Raw genomic sequence first — 20,442 nt, forward strand, 5'->3', positions numbered from 1 at the left:
ATTACATGACGGGCTTTGGAACCTGAAACCTCAGTTCAAGTGTGGACGTCCCAGAGACATGTGAATAGAATTTAGAAAATCAACAACAACCGCAGGAGGCTTCCAGAGGCCTTGACGATGAAATGGTGATGCTCATCTGTATAACTTCCACAGCACCCTGACCGGGTGGGAGCAGGACAGAGCTGACTTCTGTTTTTTTTTTTTTTTTTTCTTTCCAAATCTGGCAAGAAGGTTCAGAGAAATGATGCAACAGGCCTGGAGCATGGGTCACCGACTGTGCCTCCCGCAAGCCTCCCGCACAGGAAGGACTGTTACCATCAGAACCGTGTGTGTAGCTAGGGGTCACGGCACCTTTCAAGATGCCAACTGGACCTGTGGCCAAAGCATGGCTGGAAAGTTTGTTGATGATTAAAGAATTTTGGAAGAAACGCTTCATTGAGTTTAGAAATCTGGGGGCTGGAGAGATGGATCAGAGGTTAAGAGGAGCCATGGCTCTTCTTCCAAAGGGCCTGGGTTCAATTCCCAGCACCCACGTGGCAGCTCACAACTGTCCGTAATTCTAGTTTCAGGGAATCCGACACCCTCATACAGACAAACATGCAAGCAAAACACCAATGCACATTTAAAAAAAAGGGGGGTGGGGTGGGATTTAGAAATCCAGAGCTGCAGCCAGACGGGGTGGCGCACACATTTAATCCCAGTACTCGGGAGGCAGAAGCGGAGGCATCTCTGTGAGTTCGAGGCCAGCCTGGTCTACAGAGTGAGTTCCAGGACAGCCAAGGTTACACAGAGAAACCCTGTCTTGAAAAACTAAAAAAAGAAGGAAAGAGAGAGACAGAGGAAGGAAGGGAGGGAGGGGGGGAGAGAGGGAGAAAGAGAGAGAGAGAGAGAGAGAGAACTGAAGAGATGGCTCAGCAGTCAAGAGCACTTCCAGAGGACCCGGGTTCAATTCCCAGCACCCACATGGCAGCTCACAACTGTCTGTTACTCCAGTTCCCGGGGATCCAACACCCTCACACAGACAAACATGCAAGCAAAACACCAATGCTCATAAAATAAGTAATGTTTTAAAATTTATATATCCACTTTCACCTGTGACTTTTTGCCAAATGTCAACTGTACGAGACTGACACTGCCTGGTGCCAGAGCCAGAAGGAGATGAAGCATTTGAAGGCTTTCACGATCCTCCTTGATTGAGCGCAGAGGTATACACAAGGGCAGTCTGGAGTCTGCCAGGGACTTTCCACAGTCCTGAGCTGCCAGCCTCACAAGAAAAAAGCTTTTATTCACTGCCGTATTTTTCAAGGATATTTGTTTTTACATGTGTGTACATGTGAGTGTATGTCATGTGTGTGCAGGTACCCACAAAAACCAGAAGAGGGTGTCAATCCCCTGTAGCTAGAATTACAGGGGATTGCAAGCCATCCAGCCGAGGCGCTGGAAACCAAACGTCGGTCCCCTGGAGAAGCAGCAAACACTCTTAACGGCTGATCCATCTCTCAGCACACACCAACCCTCCTTTTTATAGACAAGATCTCATATAGCCCAGGCTGGCTTTGAACTCCCTGTGTAGCTAAGTTTCTTGAACCCCTCATCCTCCTGACTCCTCTATCTCTCTAGTGTTAGGATTATAGGTGTTAATTATTACTAATTTTTGTTTCTCTCTCTCTCTCTCTCTCTCTCTCTCTCTCTCTCTCTCTCTCTCTCTCGTGTGTGTGTGTGTGTGTGTGTGTGTGTGTGTGCATGTATGCCACAACACACGTGTGGAGGTCAGAGGACAGCCTGAAGGACTTAGTTCTCTCCTCGACCATGTCGGTTCCGGGATGAGACTCAGGCCGTCGGGCTGGGTGAGTTCCTTTGCTTGCTGAGCCATTTTTGTCTTCCACATCGCCTAACGTGTTTATTTCTCTTCGCCTTGTTTTTATTTATGTATGTTTTTGTGCTGGGAATTAAACCCAGAGCGTTGTGCATGCTAGACAAGCCATCCACCACGGAGCTATGGACCTAGCTCACTGCCAAGTTTTGATTCCCTAAATCCTGCTATTTGCCTCCGCTGTGTCTAATGTTTAATCTATGTTTATCTGGCACAGTATTGACTAATGTCCTGAGGACGGTGACAGGAAAGTGAAAGCCTGGAGACCATGGACGGTGGCATGGGGCTTCGGGCACTGCTGTGCGTGTACCTGGGGTCTCTCCTCACTCTGCAGGCCGCCCCTGCTTTGGGCTTGGCCACAGGCAGACCCAGGGGCAGCGAGGTATGTGACTAAGCCCTTGGGCACAGGCAGGCCGTTGTGCCTGCGTGGGGTCCTGGAGCTACAGAAAATCCTACTCAGGGACCTGGGCCACTCCCACCCACCGGATCATGTCTGCCTGAAGGGTTATCTCCCAGCAGGAGGAGGGAGGTAGAGAAGGAGCGAACACAGACCTTATTCCCACCCCGTAACAGATGGGCCACGGGCCCTGAGCGTACCCACTCACACTCAGCTTTGGTTTTGTTTTGCAGAAGCGGCAGGCTGTGGATACAGTAAGTGAAAGTCTTGGCAAAGGGTCTGAGATGGGGCCTTCATTATAGGTTTGCTCTCTCCCACCCCTGTCAGGGCCATAGACGGGGGTCCCATCCCCTGAAATGTGACATTATTCATACCTCGCTTCTTGTCTCCAGCAAAGAGAGGGGGTCTCCTTGGGAGGTCTGGTATATTCTTCTGGCATCTGGGCGCCTTTGTTCTCGAGTGGGCAGGATCCCCCGATTTTCTACTTCAGACAGTTGATGGTGTGCTCATCAGGAGTTTGAAGGTCAACTGTAAAGTCACCTCTCGCTTCGCCCACTACGTCATCACCAGCCAAGTGGTCAACAGTGCTGATGAAGCCAGGGAAGTGGCTTTCGATGTGGAAATCCCCAAGACAGCCTTCATCAGTGACTTTGCCATGTGCGTGATGCCCTGCCCAACTAACTCCTCCACCCTGGTTCAGTGTGTCCATTTACCTGCTCGGCTGGAGGCCAGCGGGGCCAGATCTCACTTCTGGTCATGGCCAGGCCCAGCTTAGAGGGACGGGGGGGGGGGGGGGGGGAAGCGGTCCGTTAGCCTTCTCAGTCCCTACCTTACGCAGAACAATTAGGGCTTCTCACTGCTTGTTTTCAGCTTTTCCCTCAAGGAGCAAAGCCAGCCTATGATCTGGCCTCTGTGAACATGGTGGTTACCTACTGATTTCCCACGGGTCCTCTGGGCAGCGGACAGACAGTAGACACCTCTTTTTCAAGGAGTGCTGTGGACAGGGTCTTCTTAGGCAAAGCACACTCCAAATACAAAGAACAACCTAGGCAGTGAAGAGGGCCACCATCACTGAGGTAAAGGACAACCTAGGCAGTGAAGAGGGCCACCATCACTGAGGTAAAGGACAACCTAGGCAGTGAGGGGGGCCACCATCACTGAAGTAAAGAACAACCTAGGCAGTGAGGGGGCCACCATCACTGAAGTAAAGAACAACCTAGGCAGTGAGGGGGCCACCATCACTGAGGTAAAGAACAACCTAGGCAGTGAGGGGGCCACCATCACTGAGGTAAAGAATGACCTAGGCAGTGAGGGGGCCACCATCACTGAGGTAAAGAACAACCTAGGCAGTGAGGGGGGCCACCATCACTGAGGTAAAGAGCAACCTAGGCAGTGAGGGGGGCCACCATCACTGAGGTAAAGAACAACCTAGGCAGTGAGGGGGCCACCATCACTGAGGTAAAGAACAACCTAGGCAGTGAGGGGGCCACCATCACTGAGGTAAAGGATGACCTAGGCAGTGAGGGGGCCACCATCACTGAGGTAAAGGATGACCTAGGCAGTGAGGGGGGCCACCATCACTGAGGTAAAGAACAACCTAGGCAGTGAGGGGGGCCACCATCACTGAGATAAAGGACAACCTAGGCAGTGAGGGGGCCACCATCACTGAGGTAAAGAACAACCTAGGCAGTGAGGGGGGCCACCATCACTGAGGTAAAGGACAACCTAGGCAGTGAGGGGGCCACCATCACTGAGGTAAAGGATGACCTAGGCAGTGAGGGGGGCCACCATCACTGAGGTAAAGGACGACCTAGGCAGTGAGGGGGGCCACCATCACTGAGGTAAAGGACGACCTAGGCAGTGAGGGGGGCCACCATCACTGAGGTAAAGAACAACCTAGGCAGTGAGGGGGCCACCATCACTGAGGTAAAGGATGACCTAGGCAGTGAGGGGGCCACCATCACTGAGGTAAAGAACAACCTAAGTAGTGAAGAGGGCCACCATCACTGAGGTAAAGGACAACCTAGGCAGTGAGGGGGGCCACCATCACTGAGATAAAGAACAACCTAGGCAGTGAGGGGGGCCACCATCACTGAGGTAAAGAACAACCTAGGCAGTGAGGGGGCCACCATCACTGAGGACGTTTTCCTTTTGTTCAGCACAGCAGATGGGAATGCATTCATTGGGGACATAAAGGACAGAGTGAGCGCATGGAAGCAGTACCGGAAAGCAGCCATTTTAGGGGAGAATGCTGGCCTTGTCAGGTAAGTTCCAGGCCTTGATGGCCAAGCCTCCAGAGCCATCCCTTCTGCCCAGCCAGGACAGAACCAAGGGCTATAAAGTGTTCTTGGGTAGGGGACATCTCCAGGAGGATGGAAACTTGAGAAAACTGTCTAAGTTGGCCTCTGGGGCAAGCCTGGGGGTCACTTGATCTCTTCAGGTCTCGTGGTGGAATAGGTGTCATTCTTGAGCTCCAGCCTCGACCATCCAGTCGAGATAATCTCGGGGACAGCATGCTAATAAGAGAAACTAGTTCTGAGGGTGACGCTTTAGGTGTCAAGGATGCACATGTCACCTTGTGTCTGCCTGTTGTTGCCTCTGCTGACATATCCAGAGCCTCGGGTAGAAATATGGAACAGTTCACCATCCACATCACCATTGGACCCCAGAGCAAGGCCACATTTCAACTCACCTATGAGGAGATGCTGAAGCGGAGACTTATGCAATATGATATCTTCATCAAAGTCAGGCCCAAGCAGCTGGTGCAACATTTTGAGGTAGTTTCCAGGTCCCTGGGAAGGATATCTATCTATCATCTATCTATCTATCTATCTATCTATCTATCATCTATCATCTATCTATCTATATCTATCTATCTATCATCTATGTATATATGTATGTATGTATGTATGTATCTATCTATCTATCTATCATCTATGTATGTATGTATGTATGTATGTATGTGTCTGTCTGTCTATCTATCTATCTATATCTATCTATCTATCATCTATCTATCTGTCTGTCTATCTATCATCTATCTATCTATCATCTATGTATGTATATATGTATGTATGTATCTGTCTGTCTATCTATCTATCTATCTATCATCTATCTATATCTATCTATCAATCTATCTATCTATCTATCTATCTATCTATCTATCTATCTATCTCTATCTATCTATCTCTGGCTCCCAGCACTGGTCCAACCCCCTCCATGTTTCCCCAGGCCTGAAAACGCAGGGAATGAAACTGACTCTCGGGGTGTGCTTCTGTGGGCGCTTCCTAGGCAGGAAGCTTCCTGAATCTCCCAGCTTTCTCCTCATCCATGAACCCCAGTTTATATATTTAGTAACTGAGGGCATTCCTGCATTCTTCAGGACTGCCACCAGATCACAAAAAAACACTGAAGGCGCAGCTATGTGTACAGCAACTTGAGGGGCCGAGTTGAAGGGTTCAGATGTGAACACCTTTCTGTCAGTAGTTCTGGACTGCCTATAGTGAGCCAGGCCCTGCTAAGAGCTGGGTGGGGACTGCACATAGTAGGAAGGCAGGTCCATAGGGCTCTTGGCTGAAATTTGCTGCTGGTCCAAATGGGCCTCGGCACAGAATTGGCTTCCATGATGCAGATCGATGTGGACATCTTTGAGCCCCAGGGGATCAGCAAGCTGGATGCTCAGGCCTCCTTCCTCAGCAAGGAACTTGCTGCTCAAACCATCCAGAAGTCTTTCTCAGGGAAAAAGGTATGTGTCCTGGCAGGGGATGGGGATGGGCCCTTGGCGACAGTTAGCCCTTATAAAATATCCATATATTTTGACTGCCTGGTCACTGGCCATCAGTGTTTTATTTATATAGAGTGATATCCACAGCACTTCCCCTTTTCTTCTTTTTTTAAAAAGGAAGGTTTTAACTTTAACATACTAAAATTACATATAACAAAACAATTATCCAGCAAGAATTACAGTTACAATATTAAAGAAGATGTCCTATCGATCTTATATTTGTGAGTTTAAGGTTTTATATCTAACTTATCTTTTATCATAACTGAGGAAATTACAACTATCTAGTTTTTAACCACATCAAAGACCTGAGAAGGAACATAATGGTACCTGAGAAACGGTAGATGGATGCAAGCAACTTTCGGGAATCTTGCAAAAGTAGACCAAGACAGCTGGCAGCCTGGACAGTCACCTAATATCTCTCAGCATTGTTGGTGCATTTAAATTGGCTACAGGCCTAGAGTATCTGAAAGACCATTTTTAGAAGCAGGAATTTTAAGAGACCATCTTACCCTGTCTTGGCAGAGTACAGTGGTCGCTTTCCTTGTGTCCCGCTTATCCAGAAAGGAGAGCATTGCATTTGTACTGTCAGCCGTCAAGGCAAGGGCAGTTTTTTGCCCAGTAGGCCATTTTGTGCCAAAAAGACAAACTTCCAAATGGAAATGTCTTAGAAGCCCAACATTCTCTCGGGATCAATTGGTGCAGCCAGGAGCAATTGTGTCTCACGTCAACAGAATTCTAAGTTATTTAAATACCATATTCTCTAGGTCTATGAAGTGTTTGAAGATTACCTATCTATCTGAAATATATCTATGTATACCTAGAAGACTTAACTAACATGGCTACAAATATGATTATCATAGATGACTAATTATTAATCTATTTTTAATTATCCATTACAATTTTAAATGAGTTAAACATAATACCTCAAACAAGAATAGAAATATATATATTTGGGAGGGAGAGAGAGAGAGAGAAAGGGAGAGGGGAGAGAGAGAACTACCCAAAGAGCCATGGCACCTCCAGTGACTAACTTCCTGTAACCTAGTCTCACTTTTCTCAGTTCTACCACAGACCAATAGTCTATTCAATTTTTTTTTGGGGGGGGGGTAATCTCTTTTTTTGTTTTTGTTTTGTTTTTCGAGACAGGGTTACTCCATGTACCCCTGGCTGTCCTGGAACTCACACTGTAGACCAGGCTGGCCTCAAACTCACAGAGATCCATCTACCTCTCCCTCCCGAGTGCTGGGATTAAAGGCATGCACCACCACCACCTAGCTTACTTTTTGTTTTTAAAGGCAGTTTTTCACTATATCACTATGTAGCCCAGGCTGGCCTTGAACTGGAAATCCTCTGGCCTCAGCCACTTTAGTGCTGGGATCATAGACATTTCTACCCTAGCACCTTCTAGCCTTGCTCACCCCACAGTCTGAGGTGACTGCTATCTTTTACACTATCATACTGCTGTGCTTTTATTCCTGTTTTTATACCCTACATGTTGGTGGTTATTACAGAAATCCCAACAATTCAGGAGCATAAAAGCAAAGGAATGGGTCTTTTCTTTTTTTGTTGTTGTTTTTTGTTTTTCAAGGCAGGGTTTCTCTGTGTAGCTTTGTGCCTTTCCTGGAACTCACTCTGTAGACCAGGCTGGCCTCAAACTCACAGAGATCCGCCTGCCTCTGCCTCCCGAGTGCTGGGATTAAAGGCATGTGCCACCACCGCCCGGCAGGTCTTTTCTTTTACCACAGACAAGTTTGCACACTCAGAACCTAGATGCCTAGGCAAACACATCCGGGTACACACACACACACACACACACACACACACACACACACATCTGGGTACACACACACACACTCACACACACACACACACTCACACACACACACTCACACACACTCTCACACACACTCACACACACACACACACACACTCACACACAAACACATCCGGGTACACACACACACACACACACACACACACACACACACACACACTCACATACAAACAAACACATCCGGGTACACACACACACACACACACACACACACACACACTCACACTCACACACTCACACACACACACACACTCACACACACTCTCACACACACTCTCACACACACACTCACACACACACACACACTCACACACAAACACATCCGGGTACACACACACACACACACTCACACACTCACACTCATTCACACACACACTCACACACATTCACACACACACTCACTCACACACACTCACTCACACACACACACACACTCACATACAAACACATCCGGGTACACACACACACACACACACACACACACACTCACACACACACACACACTCACACTCACACACACACACACTCACACACACACTCACACACACACACACACACTCACACACACACACACACACACACTCACACACACAACCCTTAAGTTGTTTTGCAGACCCCCCCTTTGCAGCTATGCAGACCCCGGTGCCTCACCCCTTTGCTTTCAGGGTCACGTGCTCTTCCGCCCCACTGTGAGACAGCAGCAGGCCTGCCCCACGTGCTCTACATCCTTGCTGAATGGAGACTTCCGGGTGACCTACGACGTCAATCGCGACAAGCTCTGTGACCTCTTGGTAAGCCTACAGCTCACGGCCCAAGTCTGAGGGCCGGGAAAGATACTTGGGAGAGAGGCTTTTCTGGGTCTCTTCTGTTCCAGGTGGCCAACAATTACTTTGCACACTTCTTTGCCCCCCAAAACCTGACCAACCTGAGCAAGAACCTGGTTTTTGTAATCGACATCAGTGGCTCCATGGAAGGCCAGAAAGTGAGGCAGGTAAACGGCGGCTTCGAGCGGCTCATCCAGCCAAAGCTTCTCTGACGAGTCTTGTCAGGAAAGTTTGGCTGCCACAGGGGGTTGGGACGTGCGCTGGTGGGCAGAGACAAGGGGATGTAACTGGAAATCCCTACTCTGGAATCAGCCAGTCTCCTCACTGTGCGATGGTGAGCGAGCTCAGCTCTTTTCCTCAGTTTTGAAACAGAGGATAACGGTGCCTACGGGTCATGGAGTTTCCCACGGAGGAGCACTCAGTAGAGAAAGCTTGTGCCCTGAAAATGCGGGGAACGATAAATGATCTATGGCCTGGCACCTCTGCGCTTTCAGTACTTTGCCCAGTGGGTGGTGAAGTCATGGCTGCCCAAGACCAGTTCTAGAAAAACAGCTCTGGTAGGAGATGGGGGGCTCTTTATGGATCCTGCTCCACTCAAACTTCTAGTAATTTCTTCTCCTTACACTTGGTCCATTTTCCTTCTTTGTGCTCCTTGTGCACCCCAAGTCCCAGCAGCAGGCTGCTTTCTTGGGGCTGACTGTCACCTCTGCACGTCCACTGTGGATTTCTACAGTGGCTACCTGCGTTCCTGGAAGGAGTTATCCTGCAGCCATGCGGGGGCCATGTCCCTCCTCTGACTTCCTGTCCTTGCAGACCAAGGAGGCGCTCCTTAAGATCCTGGAGGATGTGAAGCCAGGAGACAACTTTGATCTGGTCCTCTTTGGGTCTCAAGTACAGTCCTGGAGGGGCTCACTGGTACCCGCGTCTAAGGCCAATCTGCAAGCAGCTCAGGACTTTGTGCGGCGCTTTTCTCTGGCTGGAGGTAAGGGAAGGGGTCTCAGGACATCCCAGCATCACTTCTGTTTCCCTGGGATACGGGTGTTATCTGGTCCGATTCTCCGCCCTTATAGCCACAAACCTGAATGGAGGCTTGCTCCGAGGAATTGAGATCTTAAACAGTGCTCAAGGAAGCCACTCAGAGCTCAGCAGCCCGGCCTCGATTCTTATCATGTTGACAGATGGAGAGCCTACTGAGGGTGAGTTCCTCAAGGGCTGCCCTGGGTTGAAGTGATCTCACTACCAGAAAGGACCAATTCATCTGTTAGAGAGACCATTGGGACAGAAAGGCTCAGGGCAAAGTCAAATGCTGGCCTAAGCCAGGCAGTGATAACGCACGCCTTTAATCCCAGCACTCGGGAGGCAGAGCCAGGCGGATCTCTGTGAGTTCGAGGCCAGCCTGGGCTACCAAGTGAGTTCCAGGAAAGGCACAAAGCTACACAGAGAAACCCTGTCTCGAAAAACAAAACAAAAAACAAAAAACAAATGCTGGCCTGAAAACTGTTCAGACCACAGTGCTCCAAGGTGTACCTCTGTCCTGTGAGTCGGTAACAGCAAGTGTTTCTACATGGTGCTTGGATGCTTAGGGACTCAAAAGATGGGCAGGATTTATAGGCTAAGTTTCATTAAGCCATTTATTCAGGCTTAGTCCAGGACAAGGGGCTGGAAAGAGACACCAAGAGAATGAGATGTGTCTCTGCCCTCAAGCTGGCATAGTGAATCTCTACCACAGAAGCTAGAAGAGCCGGGTGCCACAGGGTTATGGAATTCCTGACAAGGGATACCTGGCCCAGGTGAGGTCTGGGGAAGGCCTCTTGGAAGAAGAAAGCCCTGAGCCGGAAGGAAGAGAAGAGGGCAGGAAGAGATCTTGTCAGGGCCTGCCCAGGAAAGAGGACAAGTGCAGAATGGGGCAGAAAGAGAGAGGAAGGGCTGACGGGGCTTCACAGGCCATGGCAGGGGCCGTGGGAGAGTTTGGTCGGGTAGAGCCTTCAGTGAGCTGCTTCTGCTGTTGTGGTTGCCCTGTGATGCCTCCAGTTGTCAACGGGGACTAGAGTTGATCTGGGATGGGAACCTTGGCTCCCAGGAAGTGTTTTAAAGGCTTCTAGGGCCCCCTTTTGCCTGAGATATAGCATCCCATCACTGCCTGGATGTGTGTGGCTGCAGGGGAGACGGACCGTTCCCAGATCCTCAAGAACGTACGCAACGCTATCCGGGGCAGGTTCCCGCTCTACAATCTCGGCTTTGGCCACGACCTGGACTTTAACTTCCTGGAGGTCATGTCCATGGAGAACAACGGATGGGCCCAGAGAATTTATGAGGACCACGATGCCACCCAGCAGCTACAGGTCTCCCTCACCCCTCCCACACACCATCATCAACATGTCGTGGGGTCTTGGTGGCCATTTGCCTACCAGCCTAGAGATGCTAGACAGGCAGAGTTGAAGTCAACAACTACATGACCTTAAGCAGTTTCCGAACCCCTCTGAGCCTAGATTCCACCTCTGAAGTGGGACACCAATGTTGCGCTTTGTGAATAGCCTTCCGCACAGGTCCCCAGCTGCTGGTCCTGAGGCTACACCCCTCTCCCCGCAGGGTTTCTACAGTCAGGTAGCTAACCCCCTGCTGACAGACGTGGACCTGCAGTACCCCCAGGATGCTGTCTTGGCTCTAACTCAGCACAAGCACAAACAGTACTACGACGGCTCCGAGATCGTGGTGGCTGGACGCATTGCTGACCACAAACTGAGTACCTTTAAGGCTGATGTCCGGGCTCATGGGGTAAACGAAGGGCTGTGGGGGGAAGGGGGAGGTGTAGAAACTAGGCAGTGCTTAGATACTCCAAACTCACACTCTCCCCCCACCCACCCCACCATCTCAAGGGCCTCTCTTTCCCGATGTAATGTCCTCCTCCCAAGGGAAGACAGATATACCCCAGCCTGGGGAACTGGACAGGCTGGAATAGAACCAATGTGGCATTAATTAGTGTAATCCCTTGGCTCAGTAGGATCACTCAATCCTCCTCAAGTCGTCTGCCTCCCCCCGCCACCCCCCCACCCCCGCCTCTCACCCCAAGTGTGAGAGAATGAGAGGCCAGTCCCTGTTCCTCACTAGGTCTCATTTCCTGGACAACCTCTACATACCAGGTCCAGTGTCATGGTGCAGTGAATGCTGTACATGCACATGCGTGGAAGGTCCCAGGGATAGGACACCTCCTCTAGGGCATGGATTCAACCCACAGTGGGTTGAGGGCTTAGAATTTAGGCCTGGAGGGAAGAAAGCGAGCTAGAATCTAGCCTCGCCCTGTCCGCCTCTCTAGATGGTACTTTTTCTGGACTATAGAGATAACACTACCCTTGAGTGCTTGTGTATGTGTTGGGGGTAAATGGAATAATCCCTATAGTACAAGATGCCGGCCTTGATACAAAGAATGCCTTGTCCCAAGACTTCTGGGGACCACGACGCACGCCCATGGTCCAGCTATGGTCCAGCTGACCAGGGCAGCCTAGCTGGCACTCTGTGACCCTTGGGAGAAGTGAACAGCAGAAACAGCAGCTATTTGTTGGCCTCTGCCAGAGAGAGAAACTCCATAAGGGCAGGTCTGGGCTTGCTGTCCCATCGAATTTCTGAGGCCTAGGCCACACCTGGCTCACAAGGGGTGGTTAGCCACCATCTGTAGGATGGATGGATGGATGAATGGATGGATGGTTGGATGGTTGGATGGATGGATGGATGGATGATGGATGGATAGATGGATGGTTGGATGGATGGATGGATGGATGGATGGATGATGGATGGTTGGATGATGGATGGATGGATGGATAGATGGATGGTTGGATGATGGATGGATGGATGATGGATGGATGGATGGATGGATGGTTGGATGATGGATGGATGGATGGATGGTTGGATGGTTGGATGGATGGATGGATGGTTGGATGGTTGGATGGATGGATGGATGATGGATGGATGGATGGTTGGATGGATGGATGGATGGATGGTTGGATGATGGATGGATGGATGGTTGGATGGATGGATGGATGGATGGATGATGGATGGTTGGATGGATGGTTGGATGGATGGTTGGATGGATGGATGGTTGGATGATGGATGGATGGATGATGGATGGATGGATGGATGGATGATGGATGGATGGTTGGATGGATGGATGGATGGATGGATGATGGATGGTTGGATGGATGGTTGGATGGATGGATGGATGGATGGATGATGGATGGTTGGATGGATGGTTGGATGGATGGATGGGGATGAAAGCAGGCTCCAGAGAGGTGATGATACAGGGAACAAAGAAGCAGAGACCAGATGAGGGTGCTTGCCACAGCCTCCGGCATCACCCAAGGCTTGTACTGTTGTGGCTTACGGCCCTTCTCCTCTTTCAACTCTCAGGAGAGGCAAGAATTCAAGGCCACCTGCCTAGTGGACGAGGAAGAGATGGAGAAGTTGCTGCGAGAGCGTGGCCACATGCTAGAGAATCACGTGGAGCGGCTCTGGGCCTACCTCACCATCCAGGAGCTGCTGGCTAAGCGGTGGGGCCCTGCAGCTGTCAGGGGTTGAACCCCACTCACCCTTGCTCCTGGCAGGCAGGGAATGGCGGCTCTGAGCCCGCGGGTTGTGAGGGAATCAAGGGTGCTTCCCCTCTGCTTTCCTCAGGGTCTACAGTGTGGGTCTCCCATGTGGGGGGATTCTGGGACGAGGACAGCCCATTTGCCCCACTGAGGAGTCTGCCTCAGAGGGGCTGCTGTGTCTAGACATGCACAGCTAGTCTTCCTCCTCCGTTCCTTCGTCATCTCTACTCAATGGGAGAGCGATACAAAGGTCAGAGAGGTAGGCTACCATGGTCTCATAGCAGCCAGGCTATGTAGCTCTGAGGCACATGCCTTGGCCCTGCCAAATACCCAGGTTTTCACCACTAGAAGTCCTGCAGCCATGAGGTCCCTAAGGCCACAGCCATTGTGCAGGGAGGGAGCTGTGAGCGCGTGAATGTTTGTAGAATGGGTGAGAGGGAGAGCAGACAGGCAGGAAGCTGAGGGAAGCAGTGCATGCCTGTCATCCCTTGCGTGGAGGTCTCGGAGTCAAGCACATCCCTCACAAACAGGATGAAGACGGAGGGGGAAGAGAGGGCCAACCTGTCCTCCCAGGTCCTGAAGATGTCCCTGGACTATCAGTTCGTAACTCCATTGACCTCTATGATGATCAGAGGCCTGACAGACCAGGATGGGCTGGAGCCTACCATTGACAAGACCCCAGAGGGTACAGGCAGTAGGGGGTCTGTGGTCAGGACGGCCATGTGCCAAAACCCTCCTGGGGGTTAATTCTTTTCCTCTTCCCTTCCTTTCAGATTCGCAGCCCTTAGGTGAGTTTTCGGCCCGTTGATTTGGCACGTGGCTTCAAGTGGCTGGAAGGTGACACATGCTGTTTCCCCCAAGCACAAAATTCAATGTTCCTGCATCTTCCCTGGCCCTAACCCCTCCTGGGCTTCCGTCTTCATGACAAGCTCAGGCCTGCATCCTTCATGACTCATGAGCCTTTGCCAGCCTTCCCTCAGATCTCCATTGAGCCCCTCTGCCCAGTGTGTATGTGAGGAGTGGGGGACCCTCGGGAGGCGCCCTCAACCTCAGCAGGGCTGAGCCTAGACCCGTTCATCTCAGCCTGAGGCACCCTTGTGGACTGCGCTGCATGCCCTTGGGGTGGGTGTCAGAGTAACACTGTGTTTCCTTGTCTTCTGCAGAGATGGTGGGACCCAGAAGGAGTAAGTAGCCGCCATCTTGGGGACTCCCTTCTCTACTCTTCCTACTTACCCTGCTGGCCCTCAACTGAGCTCTTAGCTCTGACCCAAACCCTGGTTATCACCCTCCCTGGTTCCCTTCACGGCCTCACTGGAGATCCTTAGAACATTTCCCCCAACCAGAGTAGGCTTGGTTTCCCCAACCACGGTCCCAGTTGAAGAAGACAGAGGGGTCCAGGCTACCTCACAGGACCAAACGTCTGTCCCCATCCCCTGAGAGGCGTGGAGTGCGTATGATGCTTTAGTGCTGGCCTTGTCGGTAGCCTTGGGCCAGCTCTTGGACGGGGGTGTCTGCACAGCTCTAGGAGGCCATGCCATCCCTCCCCGCTTCTCAGTCCATCCCTTCTCCCTTACAGCATTTGTACTGTCAGCCACACAGCCTGCCCCTACAGTCCACAGCCCACTAGTCTCCAGGTTGCCAAACCGAGTGACCGGCGGTAAGTCCCGGGAGGGTCTGAGGGATTCCCATGATTGGCCCCGTCAGACCAACGCCCAAGGTAATGGACTCCATGCTGTATTCCCAGTGGACACCGATCCCCACTTCATCATCTACGTGCCCCAGAAGGAGGATAGCCTGTGCTTCAACATCAATGAAGAGCCTGGTGTGATCCTGAGTCTGGTGCAGGACCCTGACACAGGTGGGGGGGTAATATGCTCTCTGCCGGGGGAGGGGCAGCAGAACCAGTGTGCCTCTACCCTCCCTGTTCAAATAGAAACTACTGGAGTGGCCTTCGCTGCCCACTGCCTCGCATAACATCCACTTGGCAGGCACCTCTTGCTTTTCTCTTACTCCACGTCCTCGACTACACCCTACCTAAGGTTTGAGTGTGTGACTCACACAGCACACAGGACCTGTAGCCAGACCAAGGAACTGAGGGGAGGGAGAAAGCATCAGAAGATCAGTTTCTTAGATGTCCATGTTGGAGCATGAGGCGCAACACTCAGGGCCTCAGTGAGGAGGAGGCTGTTCAGGGCCTGGAGGATGCATTTCTAGACCTCCTGTGAGTCTGTCTCTGTATGAGAAAGAGGAGGCCCACCCCTGTCCTCAGGGGGCCAGAGTCCAAAAGGGAAAGCTAAGTATAGCTATCTAGTAGGTACAGCTTGGGTGGGAGGAAGCAGAGAAGAATCACTGGAGGTCTTGAGAGCGGGACCACTCCTGAAGGCGAGACCCTTAAAGATGACGTGGCCTGTGGCATGCAGGGGACCTCCTGGGAAGGAGCCGGGGCATGAGCAGAGAGGCCCATGTTGACTGACTGGATGGCTCCTCCCCCCACTGCAGGCTTCTCAGTGAATGGGCAGCTCATTGGAAACAAGGCCAGCAGCCCTGGGCAACATGACAGCACATACTTTGGGAGACTCGGGATTTCAAATCCTGCGTCAGACTTTCAGCTGGAAGTGACTCCTCAGAACATCACACTGAACCCCAGCTCTGGTGGGCCCGTGTTCTCCTGGAGGGACCGGGTCACGCTGCAGAAGGATGGGTAACTAGGCCTGGTTGTGGCATGAGGTCAAGGTCCAAAGCTGTAGACCCCGCTCTGCTGCCCGCAGCTTCCAAGCAGTGTGCTCAAGGGATGCCCGTGGGGGATGCACATGGCCAGACTCTGAACATCCCACTGCCCACTTTTTTCATTCCTGGGCATGAGCTTTGGCACTGGAGCCGTGAATCCCACCCATCCCCACCAAGCAAAGCCAGCCCCAGGCTGGGACAAAGGCCACTCCCTCCCCACGGCTCTCCTGCTTGCTTACTGCCCTGAACCCGAGTCCTCTGCCCTTCCTTTTGGGTACCTGTCGTGTCTATCCCTCCCTTTACTCATTCGTTTACTCAACCAACTCCTTGAGACACCAGCACAGCCACAGGAAGAAGCCCTGAGACCAGGTGGACGCTTCAGGCAATGAGTGGGGATCGTGGGACACAGACTCAGATAGCTACACGACTTCCGGAAAGTTACTTAACCCCTCTGAACCTTGGTCCTTTCACGGGGTCAGAGTGAAAAACTGAGCGATTCAGTTTACACAGAGGACTTGGCACAGGGCCCGGGACATTTTAAGCCATACAGGACAGAGGGACATATGGGAGGGAGCAAACAGACCTCACAGAATGAGGGTCATGGGAGGTGGTTGTAATATCTGGGTCCTAGAGGATGAGGGCAGCTAATCCTGTTCTGATGCCGGCCTGGCCCTGCAGGGTCGTGGTGACCATCCATAAGAAGAGGAACCTGGTGGTGTCTGTGGAAGATAGAGCTACCTTTGAGATTGTCCTGCACAGAACGTGGAAGGGGAGTTCAGTCCACCAGGACTTTCTGGGTTTCTACGTGCTGGATAGCTTCAGGATGTCAGCCCGGACGCAGGGGCTACTGGGTATGACTGGCCAGGCAGGCAGACCTGTGAGTTGGTGCTCTGAAGCCAGTGTGTGCTCATGGGTCCCAGAGCACTAGGGCAGGCTGATCTCCAACATAATCCGTTAAGACTCAGCGCTTGAAGGCCTTGTCCCTCTTAAAGATGGGCGAATACAGAGTGAGACTTAGAAAGCTAAGTGAGCCTGGGAATGAGTGGGGGAACACCCAGTTCACAGAAAGGTCAGAGGGCTGCAGGGACCTTGTAAGAGCAGCAGGTCATAGGTCACCAGATCTCTGTGACATCTCTGTTACCCCTGCTCTCAGTGGGGCACGTGCCCCTCAGGCTTCTCTCGCCTTCATCAGTAACCGCGGCCTCCAATGCGCCTTTTGCAGGGCAATTCTTCACCCCCCTGGATTTTGAAGTCTCTGACGTCCGCCCAGGCTCTGACCCTACAAAGTCAGATGCCACAATGGTGGTGAAGAGTCGGCAGCTGACTGTCACCAGGTGAGTGGGTTGCTGTCCAGGGCATCCGCGCTTGCCTGCCTTTTGTCCCCCAGGCCTTCTTCCCGGTGTCATGGGGTAAGGTGAGGTGCAGCCTTGCCAGGTCTCTAGAAGGACCCCAGCTGTCTTGTCTGTGTCCAGAGGCTTACAAAAAGACTACAGCAAGGACCCCAGACATGGAACAGAAGTGTCTTGCTGGTTCATCCACAACAACGGAGCTGGGCTGATCGATGGCGTCCACACTGACTATATTGTCTCTGACATCTTCTGAGCCCTCCGGCTAACACATCAGTTCTCCCCTGAGGAGGGAGAAGACAGCGTCGAATTAGCTCCACCTCCCTGAACATGCTGGTCCCTTGTGTCAAGACATCCTGTGATTTCATTAAAGAGAGGCTGTGTCCGGTGCAGAGTTGGCTGCTTTGTGGGAGAGAGGTATCGGTAACAGCTCAGGAGCTCAGACCCAGAGATGGGCAAAGAATGCTGAGGTGAGAGGAAAACCCACCAGCTCTGTAGCTCAGACTGCACACTGTTCTCTGTAACTGGCTGGCTCTGTGGTCTCTGAATCCTGAGAATGAGCCCTTCATGCATCCCAGGAACCCAGAGATGCTCTGACAGTGAGAACATCACAACTAGCAGAGCTTCTTATGGACAGGCCCATTAACAGTTGAAGAAACAGAGGTTAGGTGACCTGTTGAAAGTCCCTCAGCTTATGAATGATAGAGCTGGCTCCTCAACCCATGCTTTCTGACACCAAGCATGTCACAGATGTGTCCTGGGTGACTCTTCCAGTCACCAAGGAGGTACTTGGGCAAAGTCTGCTAAGTAACAACATGAACACATGAAGACTATTTGCAGGTAGATTTGGGGTCCTGAGGAAATCTTACAGGAGCAGGCACCTCAGACCCTCACTATAGTCACATTTCCTTGTGGGGATGGGAGCCTGTGCTAGCCAGACTGGAATGGTACATCCTGAGGACAGAGACAGGCACTGTCCAAACCTGGGCTTTCAGGAACCTAGAACAGCACCCCATTGTCTCCTCAGACTGTATAAAATAGTCCTGTTAAGGCTCCTTTCCTTGGGCTGGTCTTAGGACAAGAGTACAAGACAATGCATCCCACTCCGGGGAACCATTCGCCCTTCATGAGAAGGTGAGGGGCCTCTGCTCACTCTGGTTAAGAGTTTCTGCCTCTTTCTCTTCTGTCTTCTGTCCAGTCCCCATGACAAACAAAACTCATGGGGACCCAGATTGGACCAAAGCTTGGCTTTGAGTAACACGGATATTGTATTATGGGCTCATTACTGTGACAAATTAATTTTAAGGAAGGAAAAATTATTTTAGCTTACATTTCCAAGAGGTACAATCCATCCTGGCAGAGAAGCCATGACGGCAGGACAGGAGGCACCACCCACAGTCAGAAAGCCAAGCGATGAACGCTTGACTCCTCTCTCTTTATCGTTTTTATTCAGTTGAGAAACCTAGCTCATGGAATTGATTAGCCTAATATAGATAATCCCTCATAGGCATTCCTAGAGGCTAATCTAACTTAGATACTATATCACAGACCTTCCCAGAGGCTAACCTAACTTAGATATTATATCACAGACCTTCCCAGAGGCTAACCTAATCTGGATATTATATCACAGGCATTCCCAGAGGCTAACCTAATCTAGGTACTATATCACAGGCATCCCCAGAGGCTAACCTAATCTAGGTATTATATCACAGGCATTTATCACAGGTGATTCTAGATGCTGTCAGATTCACAACCAGAATTGTGACAGTTTACCCCCTGTCAACCTGGCACCCAAACATATCACTTTTAACATGTCACCTCCTTCCCCTTTGTTCCCATAGGCTCATGGCCATCTCAAAGCAAAATGCACTCAGCTCAGCTCCAAAAGTCCCCAGTTTTTAACAGTATCAATACTATTTAAAAGCCCAAAGTCTTTTCTGGGGTTACTCAAGGCAACCTCTTTACCGTGTGCTGCTATAAAATAAAAAGTGAGTCAGGTACTTCTAGTATTTGATGGCACAGAATAAACACTCCTATTCCAGGAGGGGAGAACAGGGCAATAGCAAGGAATGCTTGGGCCAAAGCAAGCCTGAAACTCAGCAGGGAAAACACTAAATCCTGGAGCCCATGTTTGGCATCTGGGAGTCCAGATGGAATCATCTGGGTGCTAACGGGTCTCGGCAGCCATGCCTCTCCCGATTGATGGCCTTCAGCACACACAGCCTCTCTTGAGTTAGACACACCCCATGCATGCAGATTTCCATGGTAGACAGCTTGTGGTTTGGGCACTTCCCATATCCTGGAATCTCCATTGCAACTTAGGCCCCACCCACAGAACTTTGGACTGGTTTCTCAGGGCCTCCTTGGAGGAATTCTGACCCTGCCACACACTACTCTGACCTGACCCACAGGCCTCAATAGCTCTCTGGAAGCATGGTAGGAGACTCAGTCTTAGATCTTTTATGCCTGCAAAAACAGTTCCACATAGTTGAAAGTTGTGTAATAATTCCTCTGAGATTGAAACACTCTATTCTGCAGGAAAGTTCATTAAGACAAGAAGTAAGCAACTCAAAATAGCTTCAGGAAGTCCCTGAAACTGACCAGATTTGCTAGGGTCCTCCTTTTCTAAGTTACTGTTCTGTGAAGAGACTCCATGACCAAGGCAACTCATAAAAGAAAACATTTAATTGGGGGCTTGCTTGCAGTTTTAGAGAGTTAGTTCATGATCATCATGGATGGAAATAGTCAGGCATGGCACTGAGGCAGTACCTGTGAGGAACCCAGGCTCTTGCCTAGACCCCTGCCTTGGTTGGCAATTCTGCAGCCATGACAGGCTGTGGGAAAGACCCAACAGGAGGTAGGCCCCTGGCATAGCATAATGTGCCCTTGAGCCCCTGACCTTGGGCCTAGCTCTAGTTTACAGAAAAACCCCATCAGATGTCCCCATATGGCAAAAGAAGTCAATTACAAGTTACAAGTAGCAGGTTTATAATAAAGAAAAAATGTAGTAACCATAGCAACTGCTGAAAGATAATCGCTTTCCTGCACCTGCAAGCTAATCAAGAACAGTACCTCCGGAG

At 50.9% G+C, this 20,442-nt stretch overlaps 1 protein-coding gene across 2 annotated transcripts; it reads left to right on the forward strand.

Moving 5' to 3' along the window:
* Nucleotides 1-1,779: 1,779 nt before the first annotated feature.
* Itih1 (inter-alpha-trypsin inhibitor heavy chain 1) lies at nt 1,780-17,754 on the forward strand. Of its 2 annotated transcripts, XM_028891296.2 has the most exons (23): nt 1,780-1,847; nt 2,091-2,255; nt 2,504-2,524; nt 2,761-2,927; nt 4,430-4,534; nt 4,885-5,047; nt 5,899-6,012; nt 8,551-8,676; nt 8,760-8,876; nt 9,523-9,691; nt 9,780-9,905; nt 10,870-11,051; nt 11,299-11,484; nt 13,111-13,250; nt 13,820-13,974; nt 14,063-14,077; nt 14,453-14,473; nt 14,866-14,946; nt 15,034-15,147; nt 15,789-15,990; nt 16,695-16,867; nt 17,239-17,350; nt 17,489-17,754. In XM_028891296.2, the coding sequence occupies exons 2-23, from the start codon at nt 2,142-2,144 to the stop codon at nt 17,616-17,618; spliced, it is 2,733 nt and encodes a 910-aa protein (XP_028747129.1). In that variant the 5' UTR covers nt 1,780-1,847; nt 2,091-2,141; the 3' UTR covers nt 17,619-17,754. The 2 variants fall into 2 exon arrangements, with proteins under 2 accessions (XP_028747129.1, XP_037064648.1); XM_037208753.1 differs by lacking the exons at nt 1,780-1,847; nt 2,091-2,255; nt 2,504-2,524 and having other exon boundaries at nt 2,844-2,927; nt 4,435-4,534.
* Nucleotides 17,755-20,442: the final 2,688 nt, after the last annotated feature.

The sequence above is a fragment of the Peromyscus leucopus genome, chromosome 9 (assembly GCF_004664715.2).
Source record: "Peromyscus leucopus breed LL Stock chromosome 9, UCI_PerLeu_2.1, whole genome shotgun sequence".
NCBI classification, from domain to species: domain Eukaryota; kingdom Metazoa; phylum Chordata; class Mammalia; order Rodentia; family Cricetidae; genus Peromyscus; species Peromyscus leucopus.

Bases quoted from the DNA above. Each gene is read 5' to 3' on its own strand.
- Itih1 (XM_028891296.2), top strand. From the start codon at position 2,142: ATGGACGGTGGCATGGGGCTTCGGGCACTGCTGTGCGTGTACCTGGGG. The intron at 14,947-15,033 runs GTAAGTCCCGGG...CTGTATTCCCAG, and splicing joins GCCAAACCGAGTGACCGGCG to TGGACACCGATCCCCACTTC. The intron at 15,991-16,694 runs GTAACTAGGCCT...CTGGCCCTGCAG, and splicing joins GTCACGCTGCAGAAGGATGG to GGTCGTGGTGACCATCCATA.